The sequence below is a fragment of the Thermobia domestica genome, chromosome 2 (genome assembly GCF_964235325.1).
Source record: "Thermobia domestica chromosome 2, izTheDome1.hap1.1, whole genome shotgun sequence".
NCBI lineage: Eukaryota > Metazoa > Arthropoda > Insecta > Zygentoma > Lepismatidae > Thermobia > Thermobia domestica.
In genome coordinates, this window is record NC_137455.1 from 57771925 (window position 1) to 57799832 (window position 27908).

General features: G+C 37.2%; 1 protein-coding gene across 1 annotated transcript in view; it reads right to left on the reverse strand.

The window, feature by feature from the left end:
* The window catches only part of LOC145672476 (fatty acid synthase-like), a 104364-nt gene extending 88488 nt beyond the window's left edge, over nt 1-15876 (reverse strand). The window contains exons 1-2 of the mRNA XM_081741640.1: nt 15763-15876; nt 2527-2710 (exon numbers count right to left, since the gene is read on the reverse strand). Of these exons, the coding sequence (XP_081597766.1) occupies nt 2527-2659 (133 nt within the window). The 5' untranslated portion in view covers nt 2660-2710; nt 15763-15876. The remainder of the gene's footprint in view (nt 1-2526; nt 2711-15762) is intronic.
* Between the last annotated feature and the right edge of the window lie 12032 nt (nt 15877-27908).

The following is a 27908-nucleotide window of genomic DNA, read 5'->3' on the forward strand; positions in this document are numbered from 1 at the left end:
TGAAACATGTACGCATTTTTTTAATGTTTCGCACATATCGCCAGGGGCGGATCCAGGACCGACTTCTGGGGGGGGCGGTGGGTTGTCATACTGCTACTTTTAAGGGACCCAAACTTTGGGATGAGTTTTATTTATATATATAAAATAAGAAAGTTTCCTCTTCTGGGGGGTCGATCGCCCCGATCGCCCCCCCCCCCCGGATCCGTCCCTGCATATCGCATTAGCGAAAAAGTTTCATCTCTACATATATTCTGCGGAAATGAAAGAATCGTACTGTGAAGATTTATACTATTACATGTAAATAGAGTCTACGTATATTTAAAAAATGTTTCTAGTTTTCATTCTCTCTCTTTTTTCTCTCTCTCTCTCTCTCGCGCGCGCTAAGTTCACCTCAACTTTTTTTTTAAAATTACTGAACAAGTTAACGACGAAGTAGAACACTAAGTACTTACAAAGTGAGCAAGGTAATGTCCGCAAAATAATGTTGCATAAGTGGTGGGTCTAATTGTTTTCAAGACCTTTCAAAAACGTATAAAGAGTTTACTCATAGTTCCATTGCCAACGACCCCAGAAGGTAGACGTTGACCAATAGACGTAATAGGAAGTACTCGTCAAGCCCTATCTAGAAGTACTGTTATTTTGGCCCTAAAGCCTCAGGAAGTTGGTCAAAAAGGGCAGCAAAGATAAGGGGGGTCATTGGTGATTTATAGAAACTGAAAGGTTTTAGGTATGAAACAATATAGGAGTAAGATCAGTATGTTGAAACCGCATTTAGCATATGTGAGAAGTACCGGTATCCATAGAGGATAGCGCTTAGCTGAGATATCGGCATGGATGATAGGTTGAAGATTTTTTTTCAAAACTAGATAACTCGAAAGAAAACGAAGGTAGACGAAAGAGAACTTATATCTAGTATAGAGTCTTTCAAGAGCTTGCATATGAATTGCAATTTGTTTCAAGGAAACTTCAGGGACAGACTGAAGCCAGTGAGAGATCATTCTTCACTAGTGGTTCCATTTTGACTAATTGGGAAGCTTGAAGCTATCAATTAGAAAGCTATCAAAGGAAGACTTGGTTAGTGGATTATTTAAAGAAATTTGAACTTGTACTAACCTATGCAAACAAATGCAAACAAACTACTTTCGATCTGCATCTGCAACTGTCTAGGCCCTCGTATTTCAAACTTTACCGTTTCACTTTCGGCAATCTATAAATTACATAACCATTCTGTATAATGCCTAACTTCACATATTGTTGGTAATACATACGTACAAGTTAATATTAAAATAAGCTTTTACTTCTTAAATGAATATTTTTTGTTATAATTTGTCCGAAAGCCTATACTGCTTGCCTTAATAAGCTTCATATTGTACGAGGCCTCCCTTTTTCTCTGCAGCTTGTTCTTCCGTAAGCCTACATATATTTTCATTATATTCTTTTCTTAAAGTTTTAAATTTAATTTAAGAAAAAAAAAAAGATTGCCTAAACGGAAAGTGTATGTTTATATTATGTTTTAACATTACACCTCTTCAAATTTATGATTTAGCTTCGAAAATAATTTACTACTTACGTACAAGGTGTGATCAAAAAGTACGATGAATGTAGTTGCACAGTGCCATCTATCGATATTGTATCCTTTTCAACTAGTACGTCCGGTAGCCCTAATCTTTAGTACAATCAGTGTCGAGTTTCAACGAGTTGTGACATGTTAGTTGGCTACCAGAGACAGAAGAGTAAGGACGTGTTAAGAGTGTCTGTCGGTCATTAACATTAAGTTTTGTTCTAAACTGCAAAAAAAGTGCCAATAAAGCTCACGAAATGTCAAAATCAGTGTATGGTGATGAAGCAGTGGCACTGAAGATTGTTTACAAATGGTATGGGCGATTCAAAAGCGACAAGGAGTCTGTTGGAAACGAGCAACAATCCGGACGTCCTTCGACGTGAAAATCAGACGAAAAAGTGCTAAAAAGTGTCACAATGATTTGTTCAAACAGGCGAATCACTATTCGAGATCTTTCCGAAGGTATCTTGTATGGGTACGTGAAAAGCATTTTAACAGCCGATTAAATGGGCAAATGGTTTCCTTTCTTCACGACGAAAACGCGCCGTGCCACACTTTGTTTCTCATCCGTGCGAGTTTTCGGCCGAAAAAATATTCCTTTCTATCCACATTCGCTGTGCTCTCCAGATATAGCACCATGCGACTTCTGGCCTCTTCCCAAAAACTTAAACTGTGCTTAAAAGGAAACGTTTTAATACCATTTCTAGCATTGAGAGGACCACAACAGAGCAGCTGAACGCAATGTCGAAAGAAGCCTTTCAGAAATGCTTCCAGTTGTGGATTCATCGTTGAGATAATATGCATTGCTAGTGAAGGACAGTACTTTGAAGGAGATTAAATCAAATTCCATATAGGCTAAACTTATTACTTTGTTTCAAATAAAATTATTCAACGTATTTTTTGATTACACCTCGTATTTACGAAAAGTGATATAAAAAAATATAACGAAACATATTAGCACTTACTTCCTTTCCACCTTCTTTCGTCATCTGTTATGAGATCTTCCTTATTCATCAGTTTCTCTCGAAGTTCTTCCATGTTATTGCAGTTGGGAAATCTTCCGGAGAAACCGGATATAACCACTTCTTCCTTCTTCATGATGGGTATTTTAGCTCTGTTTATGAAGTAGGATTTTCCCGGCCTCTCCCCCTGGAAAATAAAGCATCAATACATCAAAGCCAAAGTTTTATATATATAGTAGTTGGAGAAAATGTTATAGGTTGCACGCTCAACATCGTTCACCATCTTAGTATAAAATCACTTCGAATTTTTTAACGTTCACAAAAGGACTAGAATATATCGAGCAAACTCTTGTTTAAATCATTTTCGCAATATCTATTAAGGCAGCGTTTCCCAACCGGTGTGCCGCGGCACACTGGTGTGCCGTCAATGGGCCGCTGGTGTGCCGCGAGGAATCGAAACAAGATTATTAATTTTATAGTAATCAAATTGCAAAACGTAATGAAAAATGTATATATGTATTTCACATTACTATGAACCTCTACTATGAATCTACAACTTTAAGTTTCATACCAGGCTACTGTTCTGTATATTTCTAATATTGAAAAAAATTGTTATCATTGTTATGACCATTATTGCTTCTTTATTATTGCAGACTATTTCGTAACTTGAAAATAAAAATATCATTCAATCCTTTCGACAAATTACCTATATTTGTGTTTTAAAAGTAAAACAGATTTGTTTGTTCGTTCGTTATTTAGTGATCTTCCTTCTTAGTAAAAGGTACTAAAGGTTGGGTACAGTTTTTAAAAAGAAAGCGTATTTTTAAAAACCTGAGTCCAATATTTCCTTACAGTTGTTTTCTATTCTTAAACTAGAATGAAAAATAAGCATAATGATTTACCACGGGGAAGAACCAATGATCGAGCTTTCTTCTCTGTAAGAAAGAGATCAATAATTACAGAAAAATAAAATTCTGTTTTATATTTACAAATAATAATATCTATAAGTGTGCCGCGAGAATCTAAGTAACACCCGTAGTGTGCCGCAAGTTGAAAAAGGTTGGGAAACGCTGTATTAAGGCAACGAAACCATTAAAAAGAATTATTATTTCTTATCTCAAAAGATCCAATATATTTCAGGCAAAAATTTTCTTGTAGAGCTACATATAGTGTAGGCAAATGCAAACTGTCACTTAACTCAGTATGATATCCGTAACAAAAATACGAAAACTTGATTTAGGACCATTCAAAAATTTTGTGGCCCCTGATCTACAAACTAATTATTGACCAAGATCGAAATCTTTTGATCCATTTTTAATCATTCCTAAAATTCTTGTTGTTGTTGTTTTTTTTTTTTTCTAATGGTATGCAATGATACTTCCTACTGGGGCTTTTCTGAGGTCTATACTTAGTCCTAAGTTTTATACTTTACATTTAATGAAGAAATAAATTAATATCTTGATTCAATCAATTTAGCGTGTTTCAATTTAGTGTTTCAGTTCAATCAATTTAGCATACCTGTAGACTATAATGTTGACTTCTTCATTAAATTATGAACCTAAGTGTATCGGTATTTTTATCTCTAGAAAAAGATGTTGCTCTTCACATGCACATATTCAGTGTTTTTATAAAATCGATTCCTTGAGAGCAGTTCTCCCCTATCTTCCTTCCCCCTATTTTCGCTTCTTAAAGATAAAATAATTTTTTTTTTTTTCGTCAGTCAAAATAAGGCTTATATTTTATGTCATTCACGTTTCAAAAAACATAAAAAAGAGATAACGCATTCCACAAAAAACGTGTAAAGTTTCTGAATTTCTTATTAGCTTTGTGAGGATTCTTTTAAATAGGACAGGATTTTCTTTATCAAATTCAAAATTTGTGAGCAAAACCTCAATACAGTATTACATTTGATCAAAAACTTATAATTAGGCTTTTCGATTACGTTATAGCCTTTATAATTTATTTTTTTACGGAACTAGTCAATTATGTGTTTCCAGAAGATTCGCACCAGGTGGCACTGTTTCTACTCCCCACATCCAGAGTTCTCAACCCCAAAGTAGAAGCATGAAGATAAAATCCACTTGATTTTAGACTTTCCGCTTGCAGTGTTTCTTATTTTAAAAATAAGATTTTTGAATTTTGTTAGTGCACGAATCGCTACAGCATATGCACACGTCACTACTTAGGTATAGCGTGACCTTAGACGTTTAATTGCATAGCTTCTCTTCGTCTTCTGAGAGTTATATAAGCACCAATGATCTGCTACGTGTTGGATCCCGACAGATACTGACCGAGATTTCAGTGGTACAGCTTTCAGATGCACAAATCAGCACACAAGAACACCTAGCACAGAATTTTACGACTAATTTTTGTTAAATATCTGCTTTTAGAAAAATAATTAATTCTGGGCTGTATCAACCGGATTTATTTTTTATTTTCTTGAATGCTTCTTGATTTACTGAAAGCTTATTAAAGAAGCTAAGAAATTCTAATCCCAATCTCATGTATCCACTTGTGTATTCTTTACCAATGCACCAGCGGTACATTGACCAGAGGCAAGATAGCCGACTGAGGCAGAGGGATGCAGGAAAAGATGCAGAGATAGAGGAATGATACCATGGACAGTGACTTAATGAAAATGTTCAAGAGAGAGACCCAGTGCCGTAACTTAATTTTCTTCTGGGGGGACAAGTATTAATATTTGGACCCCTAGAAAAAGTTATTAATATTTGACCTCCCTAAAACTAAGATCGCAGTTGGACCCTCCCGCAAAATTCGAAAATAGGACCCTTCTTTCAATCTTACTCCTTGTGGGTCCTCCCGCACGGCAAGGTCTGCGGGGCCGTTAATTACACCCCTGGGCCCATTCCATATATGACAAATTAATTAAGGGAACAATATTGACAAATCTCAAAGCCATACTAATAAATATTATTTCTCGGGCCCCTAATAGTAGACATTTTTTTTTTACTGAAATGAGCCTACGAGACATTTTTGTTTTATTTGCCTTTTGTGTGCTGTTATGTTTATGTAATGTAGTGAACCTGTTTGATGCTTCATTTATAATTTCAATGTTGCCTTAAAGTAGCCCCCCCTCGAACCTTCGGGAGCTTCCCTGGGGAGCAGTTGCCACCTTGACCCCCACAAGTTACGGCCCTGGAGAGACCTTTGTCTACTACATGCTTGAGTAAATATGAGCTATGAGGCTTTGTTCCATTGCTCAAAGTCCTGTACTTCGTCTAAACCGTTCTGCCCCATAGTCAAGGTGCAGCCGGTCTTAATGTTTAAGAATAGGAAGAGGGTGGAAGGTTTTTAAGTGAATGGCACAAAAAAAGCGTATCCTATCTGCTGAAAGCTTTCATGTTAAGATAAAAATGATAAGAAAAAAGTTCTGGTGTAACAAAGAAAGAAAAGTAGATACAAAATCAGGAAATGAAATAAACAAAAAAAAAAAAAAAAAAATGGAGAAAGCAATGTGAATAACGGTAAACCCAAATAGGAAAATTAATGATTCTTGATCAACACAGTTGATTATTTTCATTGAATAGGAATCCAAATTTCAAGGTCGTAAGGGGGCAATGAGGATTTTTTTTTTAAATAACAACTTGTGTCAACTTCTCACGCCACTTAAACCATAGTTAAATTTAATTAAGATGTCTTACGTTGTCCAAGTTACGGATGCATCTGAAGACAACAATGTGAGAATACTTCGGAGCTGGTGATTTTCCACAATGCATAATTATTCACCGATGTGTGTTTGCCTTCCACAGCAGGCACGAAAGTTTTTTGTTACGCAACGAGATATTATTAAATGGTTATTTAAGAAGTTACCATAGTCCAAGGAAGGGCACAGCACTTCTTGTCCACTTAGATAACTCAATAACACGAAGATTATCCTCGTAGAAACGCAACTTTACCATTAAATCAAATTATGTGTCGTAGCTATTCAGTCAGAATTCTTATGACTCAACTTCGTAAGGTGCTACTTTTATTGGGGATTTTGGTTTATCCTGTTCACCCGTCCGCCCATGAGAAAAATCTGAAGAACTACCTGATGAATTACTACCAAACTTTATCAGGGTGTAGAATGTTACAAGTTAAGGATCGAGTGTGTTGATGGAGTTCATATTAAAAACGGAACTGATGGGAATCAACCAATTTTGATTTTTACGTTAATTACTATACAGGGTGTTTCAAAACAACACCGACATCATTTGGGAGGTGATTCCTGACACCAAGATAAGACAAAAGGTATAGACCAACCTGGATGCACAAATGCTTCCTTTCGGAGTTATAGGCTGCCGAAAACATGAAAAAGAAATGAATTTTAAAGGTCCATAGCTTCAAAACTATGGGACCTATCGTAGTCGGGCCAAGACTTCACTTAGGAACCAATATGAGCACTATACAAAACACCATGTTTCAGAATCCTTAGGTACTCACGAAACAATTTTATAGAGAGGGAGTTTGGCTGCGGGCATCTAATTTGAAGTACTCACCAACTACCCCCATAAAAATTGTTGCGAAATTCCCAATTTGAAACTGAGAACAATGCACTCCGATTAGTAGCATTCATCTGGAAGCCATCAGGTCCACATGCGTCTGTCAGACCACCACGACGTGTAATGTGATTCGTACTCTATATGATACTCTTCCACTGTTTCACTGTTCACGTGTTTTGTACAACTGTAAAAAGCGACGCACGTTTACTTGTAGAGTCAGCGTCAAAAGTTCTTTTCGCTGTTATTAGTTTCGTAAATAACTTCGGAATGGAAGAACAATTTGAGTACAGTTTTCGGTAAATTAAAAGAATGTAATTTTTTGTACGTTCCAGCCTTGAAACTCGGTGAAACGGTGGTATTCCCAAAATACATAAATTTTACCAAACCGAAAGAACTTTTATCGCTGACTGTATGAGTGTGATCCTTTACTTATGATCAGCAGTTAGCCCATGGAACCCCAACACAAACATCTCCTGAAAAATAGTACGTGTACTTGCATCACTCCCAGGTACTGACTGGAACTCAACATCTATGGTACCCAACGAATTTTACCGGTGTGCTTTCACTACATACCTCATACATAACTTCTTCCTACGAGACAATTCACGTAGCTTCCCTAGTTGGGAGTTCCGGTTTTATTACAACTCTTCGCTCCTATTTCACCCAGGGGCGAATCCAGGACCGACTTCTGGGGGGGCGGTAGGTTGTCATACTGCTACTTTTAAGGGCTCCAAACTTTGGGATGGGTTTTACTTATATATATAAAATAAGAAAGTTTCCTCTTCTGGAAGGGGGGCGATCGCCCCGATCATCCGCCCCTGATTTCACCACAATGTTAATCATTGTGGTACGTGAGATCTAACACTCACCGGAGACCTCAGGCATTCAATGGTCAAATTGGTGGGGTCCAATAAAATTAATTTGTCCCTTTCAGTAGCGCTCAATTTTGTCCGATCGCCCATTTCAGCTGCTAGCGCTCGTATATAACGTTCTTCCGAACGAGCATCTTCCTTCTATCGCCATGCGTGATTTTTTTGTAACGTCTCGGTGAGTTTTCTTGACTTTCAGTGAGGGTTTGATCATTAATAGCAATCTTAAAACTCTCTTGTAGCTTTGAAACTAATAGATAAAACCACTGAATTTTTATACCATGTAAATTCGATAGGGATACATTGTTTGACATACTCTACAATACCACCAGATTAACAATATTGCCAACCCAACATAAAGCTACATTCTTTTATAATACCACGACCCCAGGTTATTTCATATTTCAAATCGACATGTTAAAGGAAAACTTACAATACCAGACTTACTATTCGAATTACAAACTCGATATAGTATTATAAATATCGAAAAAAGCCAAACTTTGGAGGCTTCTACAATGGTAATAACGCAAATGAGGCTGTCGGGGCAATGCACATCCAAATTACCTTATTGTCGAATACTACGATCATCATGTGAGGTATTTCGAACAACTAGAAACAATGTAACAAGCAATTGAAAATTTGATTTGTTTCAAAGAACTTTATTTTTTTAAAAGTGCTTAGATAAATATCACATCCAGTCTCATATACGGTTTTCAATAGACATAAAGATCACAATGCCGTTTATTGCAATTTGATATCTCAAACCGTTCCGGACATATGAAGAAGTTAGTTAAGATTCCTATAGTATGCTGCTTAAAATAGATTACCCACTAAGGGAACTTTCTAAAACAATTGTTGCTTTCTTTTAGTGATGAGCGCAAGAGTCTTGGTCTTGCAGTTTTTGCAAGAGTCTTGCATGCAAGACCAAGACCAAGACCTCGAATCTCGATGCAAGACCAAGACCTCGAATCTCGATGCAAGACCAAGACCAAGACTCTTGCGCAAGAGTCTTGCACAAGTATTGTACTACTTGATCTTTTTTATAGAATGTAAAAAGGAAGGGGAAAAATCATCACATCTTTCACTTGAACTTCTTGGCTTCAGTAAAAATGCCGCTGAAGTGAATGTGTTCCCAGTAGTTTATGCAATCCGTGTGAGTCGATCTGCCTCTGTAACATATAGCTATAGTATGTCGTTTTCTGAATTGGTTGTTCGCAAGACGACCGAAAGCATAATTCTATGAATTGTTATAAGGTATAGGAACTTCAGTGTCTGACTTACTTCGTCCATCATTTAGGACGGCCCATGATTGGATTTTGAGAAATCATATGAAGAATAGTTGTATCCATAAGAAGCAGATAAGCGAGAAGTAAACTAAAACATGTTGTGGCCGCAATTTTCTGTTTTAATACCTTCCTTCAACTACAGTTTCCTTCGCTCCCTCCTTCTCTTTCCTTCCACCATACTCTCTAGCACGTCCCTCATAATACAGTTCCTCCTCAGCCAATGTCTAAACCAGTTTCATTTCCTCCTCTTAATTACATCTAAAATTCTTCTTTTCTCCCCTACTGCTACTATTTTTACACTTTCTCATTTGTTTTCCGTTCAACCCAGCTAATTCTCTCCTTTCTTCGCCATGTCCACGTTTCGAAAGTCTCCAATTTTTTCATCGCTTTTACGTAATTTCCATGTTTCTGCCCCATAGAGTACATATTAGAATCAATGAAACAAAATCACAATATTTAATTTGTTCAATACAAAGATTAGCTAATCGTGGTTGAAAAGAAAAAAAAATCTGGCGCCTTTAGAGTGTAAAAATATTTTTGCAATTCATGGTATTTCAGTAATCTGTGCCGTCTTGATTTTCTTTCATGCGTCTCAGGGGTAGCCTCCCCAGTTTGGTAACCAGTAGAGTATTGCATCTGTTAAAAAATATAAAAAGATTGAGAAATGTTGTGATTTATCTTATAAGTAATGAAGCGTGGACACCTATTGAAAAAAAAATAAAGATCATCGCCTATCTTGTACACTATCATCACACTTACATGAAGGTAAACTATATTACACTTAGAAACATACGTTGTATTTCCGTTACTATTGGCGCGTTGTTTATTATCCCTTATATCCAGAGTAAAATTTACCTATGATAAGCATAAGATTTTTTAAAAGCAAGACTTGCAAGACTCTTGCAAGCAAGACAAAGAACAAGACCAAGACTGGGTGTGCAAGACCAAGACCAAGGGTTCCAGTGCAAGACTAAGACCAAGACTAGATGTGCAAGACCAAGACCAAGACCAAGTCAAGACCAAAACCACCCGGGTTTTTGTCTTGGTCTTGCATTTGCTCATCACTACTTTCTTTTGGTTCTATAACATTACATCAATAGTTTTTGGTTGATACTAACTGAACCTGCGCTGTCTATTCAGCGCATCGTTCTGTTATGACTATGAATCTTCTTCCCACTGTGCATGTCTCCTTACTCACACAAGTAAAGCATAGGAGACTCACAAAGGAAGTGAATTACTATGTATAGATATTGGAGTGATTTTGCAGCAAATATGTAGCAGTAACACGATATCAAGTGGGAACATTTTTTCCAATAAATTCATATCTGTCCGAATACACCTTATTGTGCCTCTTGAGGCCTTTGAAGTTGCCAGCATGCAATAGGTTTTGCCATTCAATTTAAGCAAAGCGCCTGCAATGTCCGTCAGCCCGCCATACGTAACTTCTCTACTGATTGCCTAACCGTAGCTTCGGCCTGCAACAATGTTAATCATATGAGTTCAAAATGGCTCCTAAAATGTTGAATAGAACAATAACGACACGGCTTTTGAACATTTGAATGAGAACTGGACAATCTACACAAAATTTGGAATCGACCAGGAATCGTTTCTAGCATGTGTGGTTTTCGAGATTTCATTGTCGAAAGGACTGGGGACAAACTTATAAACCTAGCATTTTAATATATATTCTAGCTGAACCTGTGCTCTCTATACAGCGAACCATTCACTTATGAGCATGAATCTCCTTGTTATTCCTCACATCTGTACATGTCCCTTTACAGATACAAGTGAAAGACGTCTTGATAAAAATTGGCAAGAGATACCATAAAGGAGAGATTTTTTCGATTACTTTTTCCATATCTCTCACCATTTGCGAGATTTGAGCCTACTTGCGGTTGGAGTTTTTAATTCATGTATGATCAGTATTTTCTTTCTTCTTGTATGCAGTATGTAATAAGCAAATACATTGCACACACAATTAATTAAAATGTCAGTAATATATGGTGCTTATTGGGCAAAACATTCCGAACAATAAAGATTCAACTTAACGTGGAGAAATGGTTATCCTTCGTTTTTCATTATCATTTGACCATGAAATAAACGCCTGAGAGTTATGCAACCTCCGTATACAATTGTGCTGTGTTGGAATGTATAATGCGTGGGATATGATACTTTTTTTTCCCTTTCAGTGTACCCGTAAAAATGTAATATAAAGAAATAATGGCCACGGTTTTTAAATATTCAATTAGAACTGGACAATCTACATAAAATTTGCAATCGATTAGTGAAAACGTCATCTTTCTAGAGCCTGTAGTTTCCGAAATCTCATTGTCGAAAGCATTGGCCACAAACATATAAACGTCCACAAACGTATAGTTTGAAAGAACTCCAAACATGGCAGCACAATTCATTTGCATTGATTTTGGAAAATGCTTATTAAAATACAAAGACTTTGAACAATAATTAAAAAAAATAAACTTCATGAAAAAAAGTCTATTTAAATAATTTATTTAAAGTACACACACTTTAAAACATTTGTCTTTATTAAACTTGAAATCACAAATAACCGTAAATCAAAGGTTTGAAATCCAAAGTTATAGGTTGGAGCTCAGTCGGTTTTGATGATATTGTAGCATTTTAATAGATAGATAATCACGACAAGATCTCGGAATTACATAGTTTTAACCAGAGTTGCAAACTGCAAAACATTTATCATATATCAGGAAAGGTTTTAGATATCAAGATGCGATGACACTGTGACCTTATATCTATTTTAAGTGGTACTTATTATCTATGCAGTTTTTATAAATAAACACTTTAGAAAATAGTTTTCAATCCCTTATAACTTTGCTTCTATTCATTTAGAATACGTCATGTCATGATTATAGTATTGAACATAAAGGTACTTCACCCAGCTCGCGCCAAGTGAGCTATGTTGTGGATAAACATCGTGTGCGTGGGTTTTCTCGGGGTTCTCCCGTTTCCTCCCACTTTCTTCATTGCACAATTTAATTCATTTCTCATCATCAGCGTCTCCTTTAACTTAGCTGACATAATCGTGAAACGTAAAACTTGAAGATTTCATTTCATTTCATGAAGATACTTCACAACTGGGGCGGATCCAGGGGGGGGGGGCGATCGCACCCCCCAGAAGAGGAACCTTTCTTATTTTATATATAAATAAAACATATCCTACAGTGAAATATGATATATCATAAAACATATCATACATAGAGCTCTTAAAAATAGCTCTATGTAGCAGTATTACAACCCACTGCCCCCACAGAAGTCCGTCCTGGATCCGCCCCTGCTTCACAAGTGGTCTTGGGTTCGATTCCCGGTGGGGACACTCGGTCAGAAAGGTGTAAAAGCCTTTTCCGATCAATCATCTTGACGGAGGTTTTTCCTAGGTTTTCTCATTCACACCAGACAAATGTAGGAATAGGACCTACATTTGTCTGGCGCCTACATTTGTCTGGCGTGACAAATGTAGCAACATGACAATCTCAGGTTGCTTCCTTCCTTCCCCATTCCTTTCTTCCTTCACTGAGCAGTGTGATCGCCAAGGGGTCATCCTTCATGCACACCGAGCTAAAATGGCCATAGAAGCAGAACGCCCAGATATATGATTTCTAACGTACTTCGGATGTGCATTGCCCCACCCGTTTCAATTGCATTATTACTGTTATTGAGGTTTCCAAAATATGAACATTTGCAGTACTGTAGCGTCCTCAGTTTCTAACACTATATAATAAATGTTATATTGTAAGTTTCCGTTTAACATGTAGATTTGAAGTATGTAATAACCCGACGTTGTGTTATTTGGAAAAAAATATAACTTTTGAGATGGCAACGCTGTTAACTTCATCGTATCGCAAAGTATGACAAATAATGTCTGGAATATTTGCATGATACGAAATTTCAATGCATTTTTTATTATTAGTACTTGTATAAATGTTACAAGGGTGTATCAAGATAGAAATGAAAAGAAATGAAAGTCCTCTAGGCTAAGATAGACCGATGATTAAAGCAAGTGAATGATGATGGAACAATTGGTGGAATAAAATGTGGGAAGAAACGGAACTACCCCTCAGAAAATCCCTGGAAACGATGTTTTTCACCACAAACTTATTTGGCCTGGGATCGAACCATGGACTTTATTCACCAGAGGTAAGCGCTCTACCACTGAACCACCATGCCTCCCCCCCTTCTCATATCAATATTTTATCCTCGGGATCGAATTGAGAACCTTTTTTTTTTTTTTTTTTTTTTTTTGGAATCGGTTAAAAAGAGGAGAGAGAGAGAATTAACGATGTACTTTGGAAACATTTCGCAAATACAGTACCATTTACCCACTTGGGAATTTTGTTGTCAGAAATCTGCATTTGGGTGGTTCTTAAGTTTTATATTTTTCTCAATAATTTCATAATCTGTATCTACATGGATTGCATTTTATTTCCCATACTTAACTTCAATCGGAAAGTATTATTTGTAATGATTAGCTTGAATTTGATTGGTATATCATTATAGGATACATAAAACTACAAAGAATAGGTAGTTACTTATGGAACCTATTGGACGCTACGCATAGTTATGTAATATTGAAAAAGGAAATTCTTTGGTAAGAATAACCCATTCCAATATAAACGAGGTATTTAAATTATCGATTTAGTAAATATGTTTTTTAAAAAAATCAAGCTATTTAGCTGTTCATACAAAGGATACTTTGTATGTCTCCTATCTCCTCTTCAGAATCAAAATAAGACTAAATTCAAAATCAGAATCGGAATCCTCGTTAACAGTTATGGTTTTAGAAGATTTTTCTGGCAGGGTTTTTGAAAAAACGAGGAGTGAAACTAGTACTGTGCAAATAGTACTGGTAACCCAGATTGAGCCTAATGGGAGAAATTTCCCAAGGAAATTTCCCGCTGGCCACCCTTTGAAGTCATCATTGCTCGTAGTCCATTTTCAACAGCATTAACGTGAACACAGTACGTGTGTTCAAGTAATCTTCCTCATGTGATGAAAACAATGTATGTCTCATGTAATCGTTGAAAAGTAGAAGGAAGTGCACAGGAGACAGCCTGTAGTTCATTCGCAATAAAAACTTAAAGCAAAGAGAGGGCTATGCCCACCATCTGTCGATGGGCGTAATCCGTCACTCGTCCGGAAAGTGCGAACCTTGCCTTTCCTTATAGCTCTCCATTTCATTAAACTTTCCTTTTACTTTCCTAGGTAAGTTTGCCTCAAGAATTTTCTAGTAGAGATTTCGTATTGAAGCTTGCGACAATCTAACTCGAATGGTATTAGAAATTTACAGAAAACTTAAACTATTTTAAATGGAAGCCCGTTTTTTCATATCTGTAGGTTTCCAAGTAATACCCTATAGAGATGATTATAAGGTAATTCATATTAATTACATCTTTGATATGCACATGTAGGGAAGTACGGGCTTGAACAAGAAAACGGGTTAGAACAGAATATTCCCCTTCCTGTTAGTAAGGTGCTACTTTCTTTCGAGAAATTCTGCCTGTTAACTGCAAATCTGCAATCAATTGTTGGATGTATTACAGTATTTCATGGAAAGATGTGCGTATATCTTCACGGAATAGTCAACTCCAAATTATTGTTGCGTATCAGCAATAGGCTGTAATTGAGTTCATTTCCAAAATAGTACCTTGTCCCCCAAAATTTGATTTTAAGGTTTTGGCACTTATTGATCTATCATATTCATAACTTTCATAAAAGTTCCTTTACAGTTATAAAAAAAAAATAATCGGAAATGCAGCGAAAATTAGTTTCAAATATTTGCAACTTTGTCATAAGTTACACTCGTTTACTTCACTTCCAAAAGTTGGTGCTTCACAGTTCGAAAACGACTTATGTCCAAACTTTTTTTTTTTCAGTTTCTGAAAAAATTTGTGATGTGGACAAGGACCCTCTTGGAAATTGACGACGCAATTGTATAAAAATCTACTGAGGGAACGGACCTTACATGAAAATCCGCCTTAACGTGTCTCTTTGTTACAACATTCGTAGTGTATGTAATTACGAATGTAGTATATATATTTGTGTCAGTAGCTTGCACTCTCCTCGCTCGCTCCTTACCCCTTAACAGGGAACGCGCTCCATAAATTGAGAACCATAAATAGAGATATTTTGGGAAGGCAATTAATCAAATGTTGGCTGGCCTTATGTATGAATTATATCAATAATAGTAATGTAGTAATATCAACTCCATGTACCGAACCACATATTTTTGTAACTTCGAAGGAAAGATCCATCCGCTATTGCACTGATCCACAATGAAATTTCTTTCGGTTTAATTGATTTGATTTGCTTTCAGTTTAGCATCCCTTTCAGCACCGAGGCTCTATAAGACATGGACCTACTGATTAACATGGAATCCGAACCACATTGAGCTTGCGCCGGGGAATCGAACCCGGGTCTTCCACGCCGAAATTTCTTTTGGTTAGCCATTGATTGTTTCTCTGAAAAGCGTAATTTTACGTAGTTTTTAATTACTGTTAGTTGATTATGGATAAAAATATTATCATATCCCATCTGTTTAATTATTCTTACCTTTGGGTTACAGGAAACAAAGTCCTAAACTTCACTGATAAGAACGTGAAAGAATAGCTTAATTTTGTAAATTGTTCTGTTTTCACCCACTAAACACTCACAAAGCAGCAGAACCACACTGAATAGGATGATGAGAACACTGTTGGGGAGGGAATTTGGCCGGAAATAAGATGAATCTTCCCAATCATTCATTTATATAGTAGTGGAGGCTCAGGTTCTCCTCAACAAGCGTTCTTTTGCGCATACACAATAGGGTGCATGAGATTATTCAAGTTCAAGCATTGTATTTTCAAATCATAGCTTATTTTATGTATTCTCATTATTATGTTTACGTCACAGACAATAGCTGCGTAGAAAGTTACCTCATGTTACTTTAATTATCCTGTTCATAAAAAAATAAAAAACAAGAAAGAGAGTAGGAGGAGGAGCATTGCTTATGGTCACGTAATAGTTCCGTGAGTATCTTCAACATACACAATGACAACTTTTAAAAAAAATGCTGTGTTTACTTCAGTACTTCTTCAAAAATTGTTCGGATACTAATTATATAAGAAGATCGAAAATTTGTTACAAGACATTGTTGATGCAAACGCCTTTAAGAGGGATAATTATAGTCGTGTAGTTTTCAAAAAAAAGATGAGTGGCAGTCTGGAGAGTCATTTTTAACATTTCATTAAGTGCTTGACTTCCGTATTTAGTAACACATAGGCCTAAGTGAATTTACCAACCATTTATATCGAAAAAAGTCAGCCACGTCTTTTTCCGCGGGGTTGTCTAAACACATTAGAAAATATCAAGGTTATAAGGACCTATTCTCTCTTATATTTATTTCTCCTGGGGGGGGAGGCATAATGGTTCAGTAGTAGTGCGCTTACCTCTGGAGCATGGGGTTCTTGGTTCGATCCCTGCTCAAGTAAGTTTATGTGTGTGTCCGTGGGTTTTCCTCCTGTTTCCTCTCACATTCTCATTCCAACATTTCTTCCATAATCATTCACTTGCCTAAATCATCCATTTCCCTTAGCCTAAAGAACATTATCGTGTGACGTTAAGCTGAAAAATGTAATTTCATTTTTATTTCTTCTAATGTGTTTGGACTAGCGATGGCGAATTCCGAAATTTTTACTTTCCAGAATAAAGAAAATAAAATCAAAAAAATTCCGCTATTTCGAAAAATTCCGGATTTCGGAAAAAAATCCCGAAAATGAAATTTCCGTTTTCGGGAAAATAAATTTTCTCGAATCCGGATTTCGGAAAATTTTGGCCATCTATAGCTTAGACAACGCTGCGAAAAAGTCGTGGCTAGCGCTTTCCGATATAAAATACGGTTAACTTCATTAAAGTATTTCTAAATACCGAAATCACCATCTCGCGTACACGGAGAAAAATCCGTCATCCGCACAGCGGTATTTTTTTTTTTTTTTTTTTTTTCATTCGCTCAGCCGCGTTACTGTCAGCCGGTGCCTTGAGCATTCAAAACCGGCGAAGTATCATCATTGCGAATGATTTCTCTTTTGGGTTTATTTATTCCATAATTTTGAAGAAGGAAAGGGAAGGGGAAAAGGACGTGAAACCTAAACAAGGGATTGGACAAAAAAAAAAAGATGAAACGAACAAAAAACAAAAAACAAAAAAAAATAACTAAACTTAATATTTGCTTAACTCTACTCTCATTTCTAGTCTTGTGAGATTTTGTGTGTTTTTTTGTTTTATTGAGTTTAAGTTTGAGTTTAAGTTTGTTACGTGTGTGTTGTTTTGAATGTCGTATGTTTTGTGTTTTCGTGTTTACCTATTGGTCATCATCTTCTTTCTTCTTTTCTTCAGGTTTTCACTCTGTATGTTTGGTTTCTCTGGTTTCTGCCTGCATTTCTCTCCTGTGTGTTCTATTTCACATTTGCACTATTTACACTGGCTTTTCACCTTTATATTTTACCTCTTTTCACTATCCTGCATCAACACTACACTACACTCACTATTGACACTGACTGCTTTTGATGAAATCACTAACCTTCACCAACTAGTACTTACACTATGAAACACACACGCTACACTTACTTTTATCTAAATTTTCACATTTTCAAAAACTTTTAATTTTCTGATGCTTCTATATAAGCGTTTCCTGTTACTTTTGCTTTGATGCTTTAGTGTTCTCAGTTGCGTATCAATGCCAGTTTCCACCCATTTGTGCTGGCTTGAGGTCCAGGGCCCACTCAGAGCACTTAGTGCAGGCCCTGGTCCGTTTTATCCTTCGGCCGGCACGCCCGGGATGGGCCGTCCTATTGGCGAGAGTTGCTCTATTATTTATCTCTGAGACACTATCCTCGCTTCACCTCTACTCATGCACTCACGCAACATTCACTCTTGCACCGGAGTTCCTTTCCAAACCGAGAGGCTGGAGGTGCAGCACGCATTCTGGTCCTCGGCGAAAGCACGGTGATCCAGTGCTTGGATTCCAGGAGTCTTTTCTCCGGTCCGAGGACTTCTTCACACATTCTTCCACTTGCACTCATCCTTCTATTCTTCTTCTGTAAGTTTTTCGTCTTAGTTCGGAGTATTCGTTTGTCAAATTTTCCAGTTTCTTGCAGTCTTCCTCTACTTCTATTATTTCTTTCAGTGATTTTTCTCTTATTTGAGTTCTTAGTTCTAAAATTTCTTCTAATAATGGACACCACATGACATGGTGCTCAGGAGTTCCTTCTTCTCCGCATTCACACGTTGGGCTGGGTCTTAACTTGATTCTGTGGAGGTGTTGTTCGTATGGTCCATGGCCTGATAGATAATGAACCAATCCATATGTTGGAATTAAGTGGTTTATTTTTAGTTAGCGGTATATTGTACAAATAAACGGAATCCATATGCTACATACGCATTGCCCTTTTTCACGCTTAGATACTACATCATGCCGTTGCAGGATGTCTGCCATCTACCAGTCTTCCCTGTTTTACATACGTCAGCTATGTTACATACGCCTATCTGCATGTAAGATCCCGACCATCTATATATAGTTTCTTTTGTTCTATAGTGGGAAGTGCGTTCATTCGAAACCTTATACGGAAAGTGCGTATAAAATATACTTTTTCAGTTATACGTTTGCTATACATGTAACCTAAAAAGTACAGGGTTTACACACGTAACCTACATTTTAACGTACGCCATATACGTTTATTTTCCTCTGTGTATAGCCAAACTCTTGATGGAAAGCTAATAATTACTCCATAGGGCCTAAATTTTTAAATTTAGTATCGCACGGTTATGAGTTTAGGGTTATAATGGAGACAGAATGACTATGATATAATGAGTGTAATTTTGGGCTATAATGAAATTACGCACACTTCCAGTTTTATCTGATCAAGCCGTTGACAAGCTATCATAATGTACAGAATTGCGCATAAAAAATTAATCAATGTACAATATTTTTGAGATTATATGAAACCCTACTGAAAAATGTAATATAGCATATGTAAAATTTTTTCTTAACTAATAATAATTATAACAATGAATAATTAAACAAAACCGATATGTAACAATATCATATAATTACATTGTTAATACATGTTAATAGTCAATGCAAAAAAAAAAAAAAAAATCAATGTTGTCAGATGGAAAATATTTTCTCTTCTGTTGTGTTTCTCAAAGGTTCAAAGGCACGAGTTACGAGAAGTCTGTAAGTTTCTATTTGTAAATGAAGAAGTTAATATTATCGTTCTAACTTGTGCAAGTACATTAGGTACGTACAATGAAAGCATTTGCTGTACATACTCGTATTGCATGTAATGAATCTTACGATAGTTTCAATATTTCAATATTGGTGGCCTTTTCTTCTATAAGCTTGAAATTTTAAGCTTGACTGTAATGAACGATTGAATAGTAAGAATTGTTACATATACAGTCCCGTCCCGTATTTTATGTCATTTCTTACTGTTATCAAACAGGTAGACCTAGTTTCTTTATTATTTGTTCTTAACGTCTTTTTACCAATAACTTAAGCCCGGAACACTCGAAGCAAATAAATCTAGAAACTAGAAAGTTATACTTGATCAATGCAGGGGTGCATACCTACTTTTGGGCCACCCTGTATTAGTGCTAATAAATTTAATGCAATTGGAGTAACATTTCTTCTTGTTTCATTTTTCAGATTTATGTGTGAGGCAAATGATGCTGAGGTTTACGTCGATGATACTTTTATATATGCTCCTCGTCATTTTCATTAGCTGTCCTATTATTCACACATACAAAAATAGGTTTTATTTGACTCCATGTTACGCGATTTTGCCAGGGAAGGATGAGCAAGGTTACAAAGAAATGGGGGAAATGATGAGAAGTTTGGAACCTGTAATAAATTGGAAATCGATCCATGTAGACTTTGAAACTGCAGTTCACGAAATCATCAGGGAGATATTTCCAGAATGTAACATCACTGGATATCGATTTCATTTGAGTCAATCCTGGTGGAGAAAGATCCAGGGCAACAAACATTTATATCAAACCTATTTGAATATGTGAAATTATCAATTTAACATATTTAGAGTATGAGACAAGAACTATTAAATTTCTTAAAAAAAAAAAAAAAAAAGCTTAAAATTACAACCAAGAAAATTTTAACATATGAATTGTAAATATAAAAATTGTTCATATCTTTGGAGCAAATCAAAATTGGGGTTTATCTTGACTTGTATTTACTGATCAAATTATATTTAGTTAATCTTCAATGTAATGTGTACTCTATTTCTAATTTGTTTCTGTCTTAGTCTAAAGGAAAACCTAGTAAGCGCACAAATTTTAAAGCTATCATTGTGGCAACGTTGTAAAAAAAAAATCTGTGTTCAAAAAGGCCAACAGGGATTTGTGCGCAATTTTGGATCTAGAGTGTGCGCAATCCAGTTGCTCCCGTAATTTTGAATATGAGAAGAAACGGGAATAATCTCTTACACGATGCTGTTCCCCACTAACACACATTACGTTGGATCGATGCAGGGACCCCTCGCAACAGAAGTGAGCACTTTACCATTGAGCAGCAATACCATCCCAATTACTTATAGTCATCTGGTTATTGATATCAATCCATTGTACCGCAGCATGTATGAAGGTTTCTGTGCAAAAAATGGATTGAAATGTTTAATTTAATGTTCCACGGTTACAGATGGTTACAGATGGATGATTAATGAAAGTAAATCATTGTAAAAGAAATGAGATGAAAGTGTTGGGAGGAAACGGGAAAACCCCACGAAAATCCACGGATTCTATTATTTCCATCACAAATTCACTTGTCCCGGGTTCGAACCAGAGACTCCTTTGGTCAGAGGTGAGTACTTTATCAGTAAGCAATCGTGTCCTCCTCTCTAAGACTGTAGCCAGGACACTAAAATATGGGGCCAAGATAACATTTTCGGGGAGGCTAACTTGGGTTCATCTTACATTCATCATTTTTAATACATAAATGCTATGATTATTTTGAAATACTATTTTCTTCAATAATAAAAAGGTAATAATAATGTCACAATGTCCACCACGTAAAGGAGTTTGGTTTATTACAATGTATACAATGTATTACAATGTTTATAATTACGCCGTTTTTTTCAACAGCTCAACAATGGAAGCTTCCCTGCCACCATCTACCCGTCAACAAATATTCGCATTTCTCCCTGCCTATCATTTCCCACGCAAAAACTATACCATAATGTACTTGAGAGAAGACCTACGAGTTACAGTACAAATTTAAATTGCACGCCACCTTCAATCTTCTTTCAACAATTGAAGACCTGAATTGCATAACATCCCAAGTCAACTCTTTTTCTTCGTATTTTTTTTTTTCTTTCTTATGTTAGCATCTATGTTTTAAGGGCTATTCACTTGCATAATACGTAAATCAAAATCAAAACTTTAAAAAAAAATACAAAATAATTTCAGGTAAACAGAATAGCATGCCAAGTATAATCTTCTCGTCTTTCTTCTAAAAACAAAAAAGTATTCCGGCGGACTTGGGATATTCTGCAATTCAGGTCTTCAATTCATTTCTCCATACTCCCATTTACCACTCATTAAACTAGTGTTGCCTTGGGCGAACAATTTTTATTATATTTAAAACTACGAGGGCTGATCAACGTTGCCGAATGCCGGTACGTTTGATAGTTGAAAGGGTTGTGCTTCATGTATACTCTCACTAGGTGGTAGCATTGTAGTATCAGGAGGTTGGGAGTAATCCGCTGTTTTAGACACTGCTTTCATTTCGCCTCACAACGTGCTGTGTGTTTGCATACAATGGAGGTTACACGAGAAGAACAGTATGGAGCAATAAAGTTTTGTTTTCGCTTGAACCATACATCTTCTGAAACATACGAGAAAGCTCAAGCAAGCTTTTCTCGAGCAACAGTATTTCGGTGGTTCAAAAAATTCAAAGAAAGACGAGTTTCATGCATTAAGCAAGGTGGATTTGGTATTTTAGCCTTTGCTGTGACAGAAAGAAACATCAATACTGCTACTGTGATTGTCCTTGAGGATCGAAGCATAACATTACGTAAACTAAGTGAAGTGTTGGGAATTTCATATGGTAGTATTTTTTCAATAATGCACGATCACCTCCGTATGTCCCGTGTTTGTGTCCGTTGGGTACCACGACTGGTGACTCCGGAACAAGCTTGATTGAGCTTTTCGTATGTTTCAGAAGCTGTATGGTTCAAGCGAAAACTAAATTTTATTGCTCCATACTGTTCTTCTCGTGTAACCTCCATTGTATGCTTATACGCAGCACACTTTGAGGCGAAATGGAAGCAGTGTCTAAAACACAGAGGATTACTCCCAACCTACAGATACGACAATGCTGCCACCTAGTGAGAGTGTACATGAAACAAGTCTTTCAACTATCAAACGTGCCGGCATTCGACAACAAAGGAAACTGCTTTACAATAATCAGTCTCAGTCTTTGTTGATCAGCCCTCGTAGCAAGGTGCATTTCGCCAGCCCCCCCACCTTGGAGTTTCGAAAAAAAACCTATGCCAATCGTTTGTGCTACGTTTGTGCCGGAATGTACCGCAAAAATTTTCGTTTGTACCACTTCCGGTACGAAGTTATAAGGGTTTTAAAGTGGGGGGGGCTGGGGAAACGGCAGCCCCCCCACCTTGGAATTTCGAAACGAAACCCATGGCAATCGTTTGTGCTACGTTTGTGCCGGAATGTACCGCAAAAATTTTCGTTTGTACCACTTCCGGTACGAAGTTATAAGGGTTTTAAAGTGGGGGGGCTGGGGAAACGGCAGCCCCCCCACCTAGGAATTTCAAAACAAAACCTATGCCAATCGTTTGTGCTACGTTTGTGCCGGAATGTACCGCAAAAATTTTCGTTTGTACCACTTCCGGTACGAAGTTATAAGGGTTTTAAAGTGGGGGGGCTGGAGAAACGGTAGCCTCCAAACTTGGAATTTCGAAACAAAACCTATGGCAATCGTTTGTGCTACGTTTGTGCCGGAATGTACCGCAAAAATTTTCGTTTGTACCACTTCCGGTACGAACTTAAAAGGGTTTTAAAGTGGGGGAGCTGGGGAAACGGCAGCCCCCCCACCTTGGAATTTCGAAACGAAACCCATGGCAATCGTTTGTGCTACGTTTGTGCCGGAATGTACCGCAAAAATTTTCGTTTGTACCACTTCCGGTACGAAGATATAAGGGTTTTAAAGTGGGGGGGCTGGAGAAACGGTAGCCTCCAAACTTGGAATTTCGAAACAAAACCTATGGCAATCGTTTGTGCTACGTTTGTGCTGGAATGTACCGCAAAAATTTTCGTTTGTACCACTTCCGGTACGAACTTAAAAGGGTTTTAAAGTGGGGGAGCTGGAGAAACGGCAGCCCCCCCACCTTGGAATTTCGAAACGAAACCCATGGCAATCGTTTGTGCTACGTTTGTGCCGGAATGTACCGCAAAAATTTTCGTTTGTACCACTTCCGGTACGAAGTTATAAGGGTTTTAAAGTGGGGGGGGCTGGGGAAACGGCAGCCCCCCCACCTAGGAATTTCAAAATTAAACCTATGCCAATCGTTTGTGCTACGTTTGTGCTGGAATGTACCGCAAAAATTTTCGTTTGTACCACTTCCGGTACGAAGTTATAAGGGTTTCAAAGTGGGGGGGCTGGAGAAACGGAAGCCTCAAAACTTGGAATTTCGAAACAAAAGGTATGCCAATCGTTTGTGCTACGTTTGTGCCGGAATGTACCGCAAAAATTTTCGTTTGTACCACTTCCGGTACGAACTTAAAAGGGTTTTAAAGTGGGGGAGCTGGAGAAACGGCAGCCTCCAAACTTGGAATTTCGAAACAAAACCTATGGCAATTGTTTGTGCTACGTTTGTGCCGGAATGTACCGTAAACATTTTCGTTCGTACCACTTCCGGTACGAAGTTATAAGGGTTTTAAAGTGGGGGGGGCTGGAGAAACGGCAGCCTCAAAACTTGGAATTTCGAAACAAAAACTATGGCATTCGTTTGTGCTACGTTTGTGCCGGAATGTACCGTAAACATTTTCGTTTGTACCACTTCCGGTACGAAGTTATAAGGGTTTTAAAGTGGGGGGGGGGGCTGGAGAAGCGGCAGCCTCCAAACTTGGAATTTCAAAACAAAACCTAAGCCAATCGTTTGTGCTACGTTTGTGCCGGAATGTACCGCAAAAATTTTTGTTTGTACCACTTCCGGTACGAAGTTATAAGGGTTTTGAAATGGGGGCTGGGGAAACGGCAACCCCCTACCTTGGAATTTCGAAACAAAACCTATGCCAATCGTTTGTGCTACGTTTGTGCCGGAATGTACCGCAAAAATTTTCGTTTGTACCACTTCCGGTACGAAGTTATAATAGTTTTGAAGTGGGGGGCAAACTTCAGAAACATCAAATTCAATACAAATAGAGATAGAAACATTGAGTTAACGGGAATCGTTAGTGCACTTATAATCACTAAGCACTAACGTTAGTGCCATCATATTTTGGAATTTATTCAAGATTTTTGGTGGGGGGCCAACTTCAGAAATATCAAATTCTATACAAATAGAGGTAGAAACATGCAGTTAAAGACAATCGTTATTGCATCGTTAGTGCATTTAAATGCACTAAGCATTAAGGTTAGCATTACCATATTTTGGGATTTATTCAAGATTTCTGGTGGGACCAACTTAAAAAATATCAAATTTCATACAAACATTTAGTGCTTTCTAGAAGCACTAACGATACACTAATGAATGGCATTAATTTTTTGTTAGTGCTTGAAGTTGACGCAAGTTCACCGTGCCCTCCAAAGATATTGTACCTGTAGCACCTACACTAATGAAGTACTACCGTTAGGGGTTGGTGCACTAAGAACCACTAACAATTGCACTAGAAGATATCATTAGTGCTTTTGAATATGGCGGAAATTTGATGCAATTAAAAATTCCCAATAAATGTCTTATAGGAGTTTAGTGACATGTAATTGTTCATAACTACACTAATATCGAAGGACAAACGAAACTGTTAGTGTTTTCTAGAAGCACTAACGATGCACTAACGATGCAGTAACGATTGCACTAGAATAGATCATTAGTACTCTTGAATTTGACGGAAATTTGACGCAATGAAAAATTTCCCATAAATTTATTATGTGTTTCGTTACATGTAATTGGCCATAAGTAAACTAATATTGAAGTTCTAACTAAATTGTTAGTGTTTTCCAGAAGCACTACCAATGCACTAACGAATGGCACTAAGTTTTAGTTAGTGCTTGAAGTGGGGGCGCTAAGTTCACTCTGGCCTCAAAAGGTATTTTAATTGTAGCACATTTACTAATGAAGCACTAACCTTAGGTGTAGATGCGCTAAGAAGCACTAACAATGCACTAACGATCGCTCTAGAAGAAATCATTAGTGATTTTGAATTTGGCGGAAATTTGATTCAATGAAAAATTTGCCTAAATTTCTTGTGTCTCGTGATATGTAATTGGCCATAACTACACTAATAGTGAAGCACTAACGAAATTGTTAGTGCTTTATAGAAGCACTAACGAATTGGACTATTTTTTCCGTTAGTGCTTAAAGTGTCGGTGCGAAATTCACGCTGACTTCTCCATAGGATTCTTTACTTGTAACACCTACACTAATGAAGCACTAAAGTTAGGTGTTTGTGCTCTAAGAAGCAATTACGATGCACTAACAATTGCACTAACAGAGGTAATTAGTGCTTTTGAATGAGATGGGAATTTGATACAATGAATAATTCCCCATGTGTTTCTTATGGGAGTTTTGAGACTTATAATTGGCCATTTCTACACTAATGGTGAAACACTAACGAAACTACTTGTATCTTCTAGAAGTACTAACAATGCACTAACGTATAAAACTAATTTTTTCGTTAGTGCTTGTAGTGGGGGCTAAGTTCACGATAAATTCGAAAGTTTTCTTTCCTTGTAATATTAGTGCTTCCTAGTGAACCAACACCTAAGTTTCGTGCTTCATTAGTGTAGGTGCTACAAGTAAGAAACCTTTGCGGGCCAGCGTGAACTTGGTTCCTACTTCAAGCAGTAACGAAAAATAAGTCCATTCGTTAATGTATCGTTAGCGCTTCTGCAAAACACTCATAGTTCCGTTAATGCTTAACTATTGATGTAGATATGGCCAATTATATGCCACAAAAATCCCATAAGAGATTCATGTGGAATTTTTCATTGCGTCAAATTTCCGCCAAAATCAAAAGCACTAATGACCTCTTCTACTGAAATCGTTAGTGTTTCTTAGTGCATTAACACCTAACGTTAGTTCTTCATTAATGTAGGTCCTACAAGTAAAAAAACCTTTGGAAGCTTTCATGAACTTGGCGCCCCACTTCAACCAATAACGAAAAAATTAGAGCTGTTTTCGTTAGTGCTTCACTATTAGTGTAGTTATGGCCAGTTACATCTCAGGAAACTCACATAAGAAATTTAAGGGGAGTTTTTCACTGTGTCAAATTTCTGCCAAATTAAAAAGCACTAATGATCATTTCCAGTACAATCCTTAGTGCATCGTTAGTGGTTCTTCGTGCACCAACCCCTAACGTTAGTGCTTAATTAGTGTAGGTGCTACAAGTAAAATATCTTTGGTGGTCAGCGTGAATTTGCGCCCTCTTCAAGCACTAACAAAGTAATTAGTGCATTCGTTACTGATTCCTGAAAATACTGACACTTTGTATGGAATTTGATATTTCTGAAGTTGCCCCCCACCAAAAATTTTGAATAAATTTCAAAATGTGGTAACACTAACGTTAGTGCTTAGTGCATTTAAGTGCACTAATCACGCTCTAACGATTGCCGTTAACTCCATGTTTCTACCTCTATTTGTATAAAATTTGATATTTTTGAAGTTGGCCCCCCACCAAAGATCTTGAATAAATCCCAAAATATGGTAGCACTAATGTTAGTGCTTATTGCGTTTAAGTGCACTAACAATGCACTAACGATTACCGTCAACCCCATGTATCTACCTCTATTTGTATAGAATTTGATATTTCTGAAGTTGGCCCCCCCACCGAAAATCTTGAATAATCCCAAAATATGGTAGCACTTACGGTAGTGCTTAGTGTGTTTAAGTGCACTAACGATGCACTAACGATGCGCTAAGTTTAGTGAAAATCTGTCTGCATAAAGATGGGTGGGGGGCTAACTTCATATGAAGTAGGTCCCACGCTGATAGCACTAACGTTAGTTCTAAATGCACTAATGTGCACTAACGATGCATTAACGATGTGCAACGTTTGGTGTGATTTGGGAGAGGTGGGGGGCCAACTTCAGGCACGAAATTTGTTTTGCGGTACATTCCGGTAAAAATGTACCACAAACGATTGACATAGTCTTATCTCGAAATTCCAAGATGAGGGGTTCTGGAAACGGCAGCCCCCTAGTTAAAACTGTCATATTTTTGTACTGGAAGTGATACATACAAAAATGTTTGCGATACATTCCGACACAAATGTTGTTAAACGATTTGCATAGGTCTCGTTTCGAAATTCCGAGGGAGCATCAAAACGGCAGCCCCGTAGCTTGAAACTCTCGTATCTTTGTACCGGAAGTGGTACAGAAAAGAGTTTAGCGAAACGTTCCTGTTCAAAAGTAGTGCAAAGAGTGGGCATAGGTTTCATTTCGAAATTACTGGGTGCGGGGCTGCCGTTAC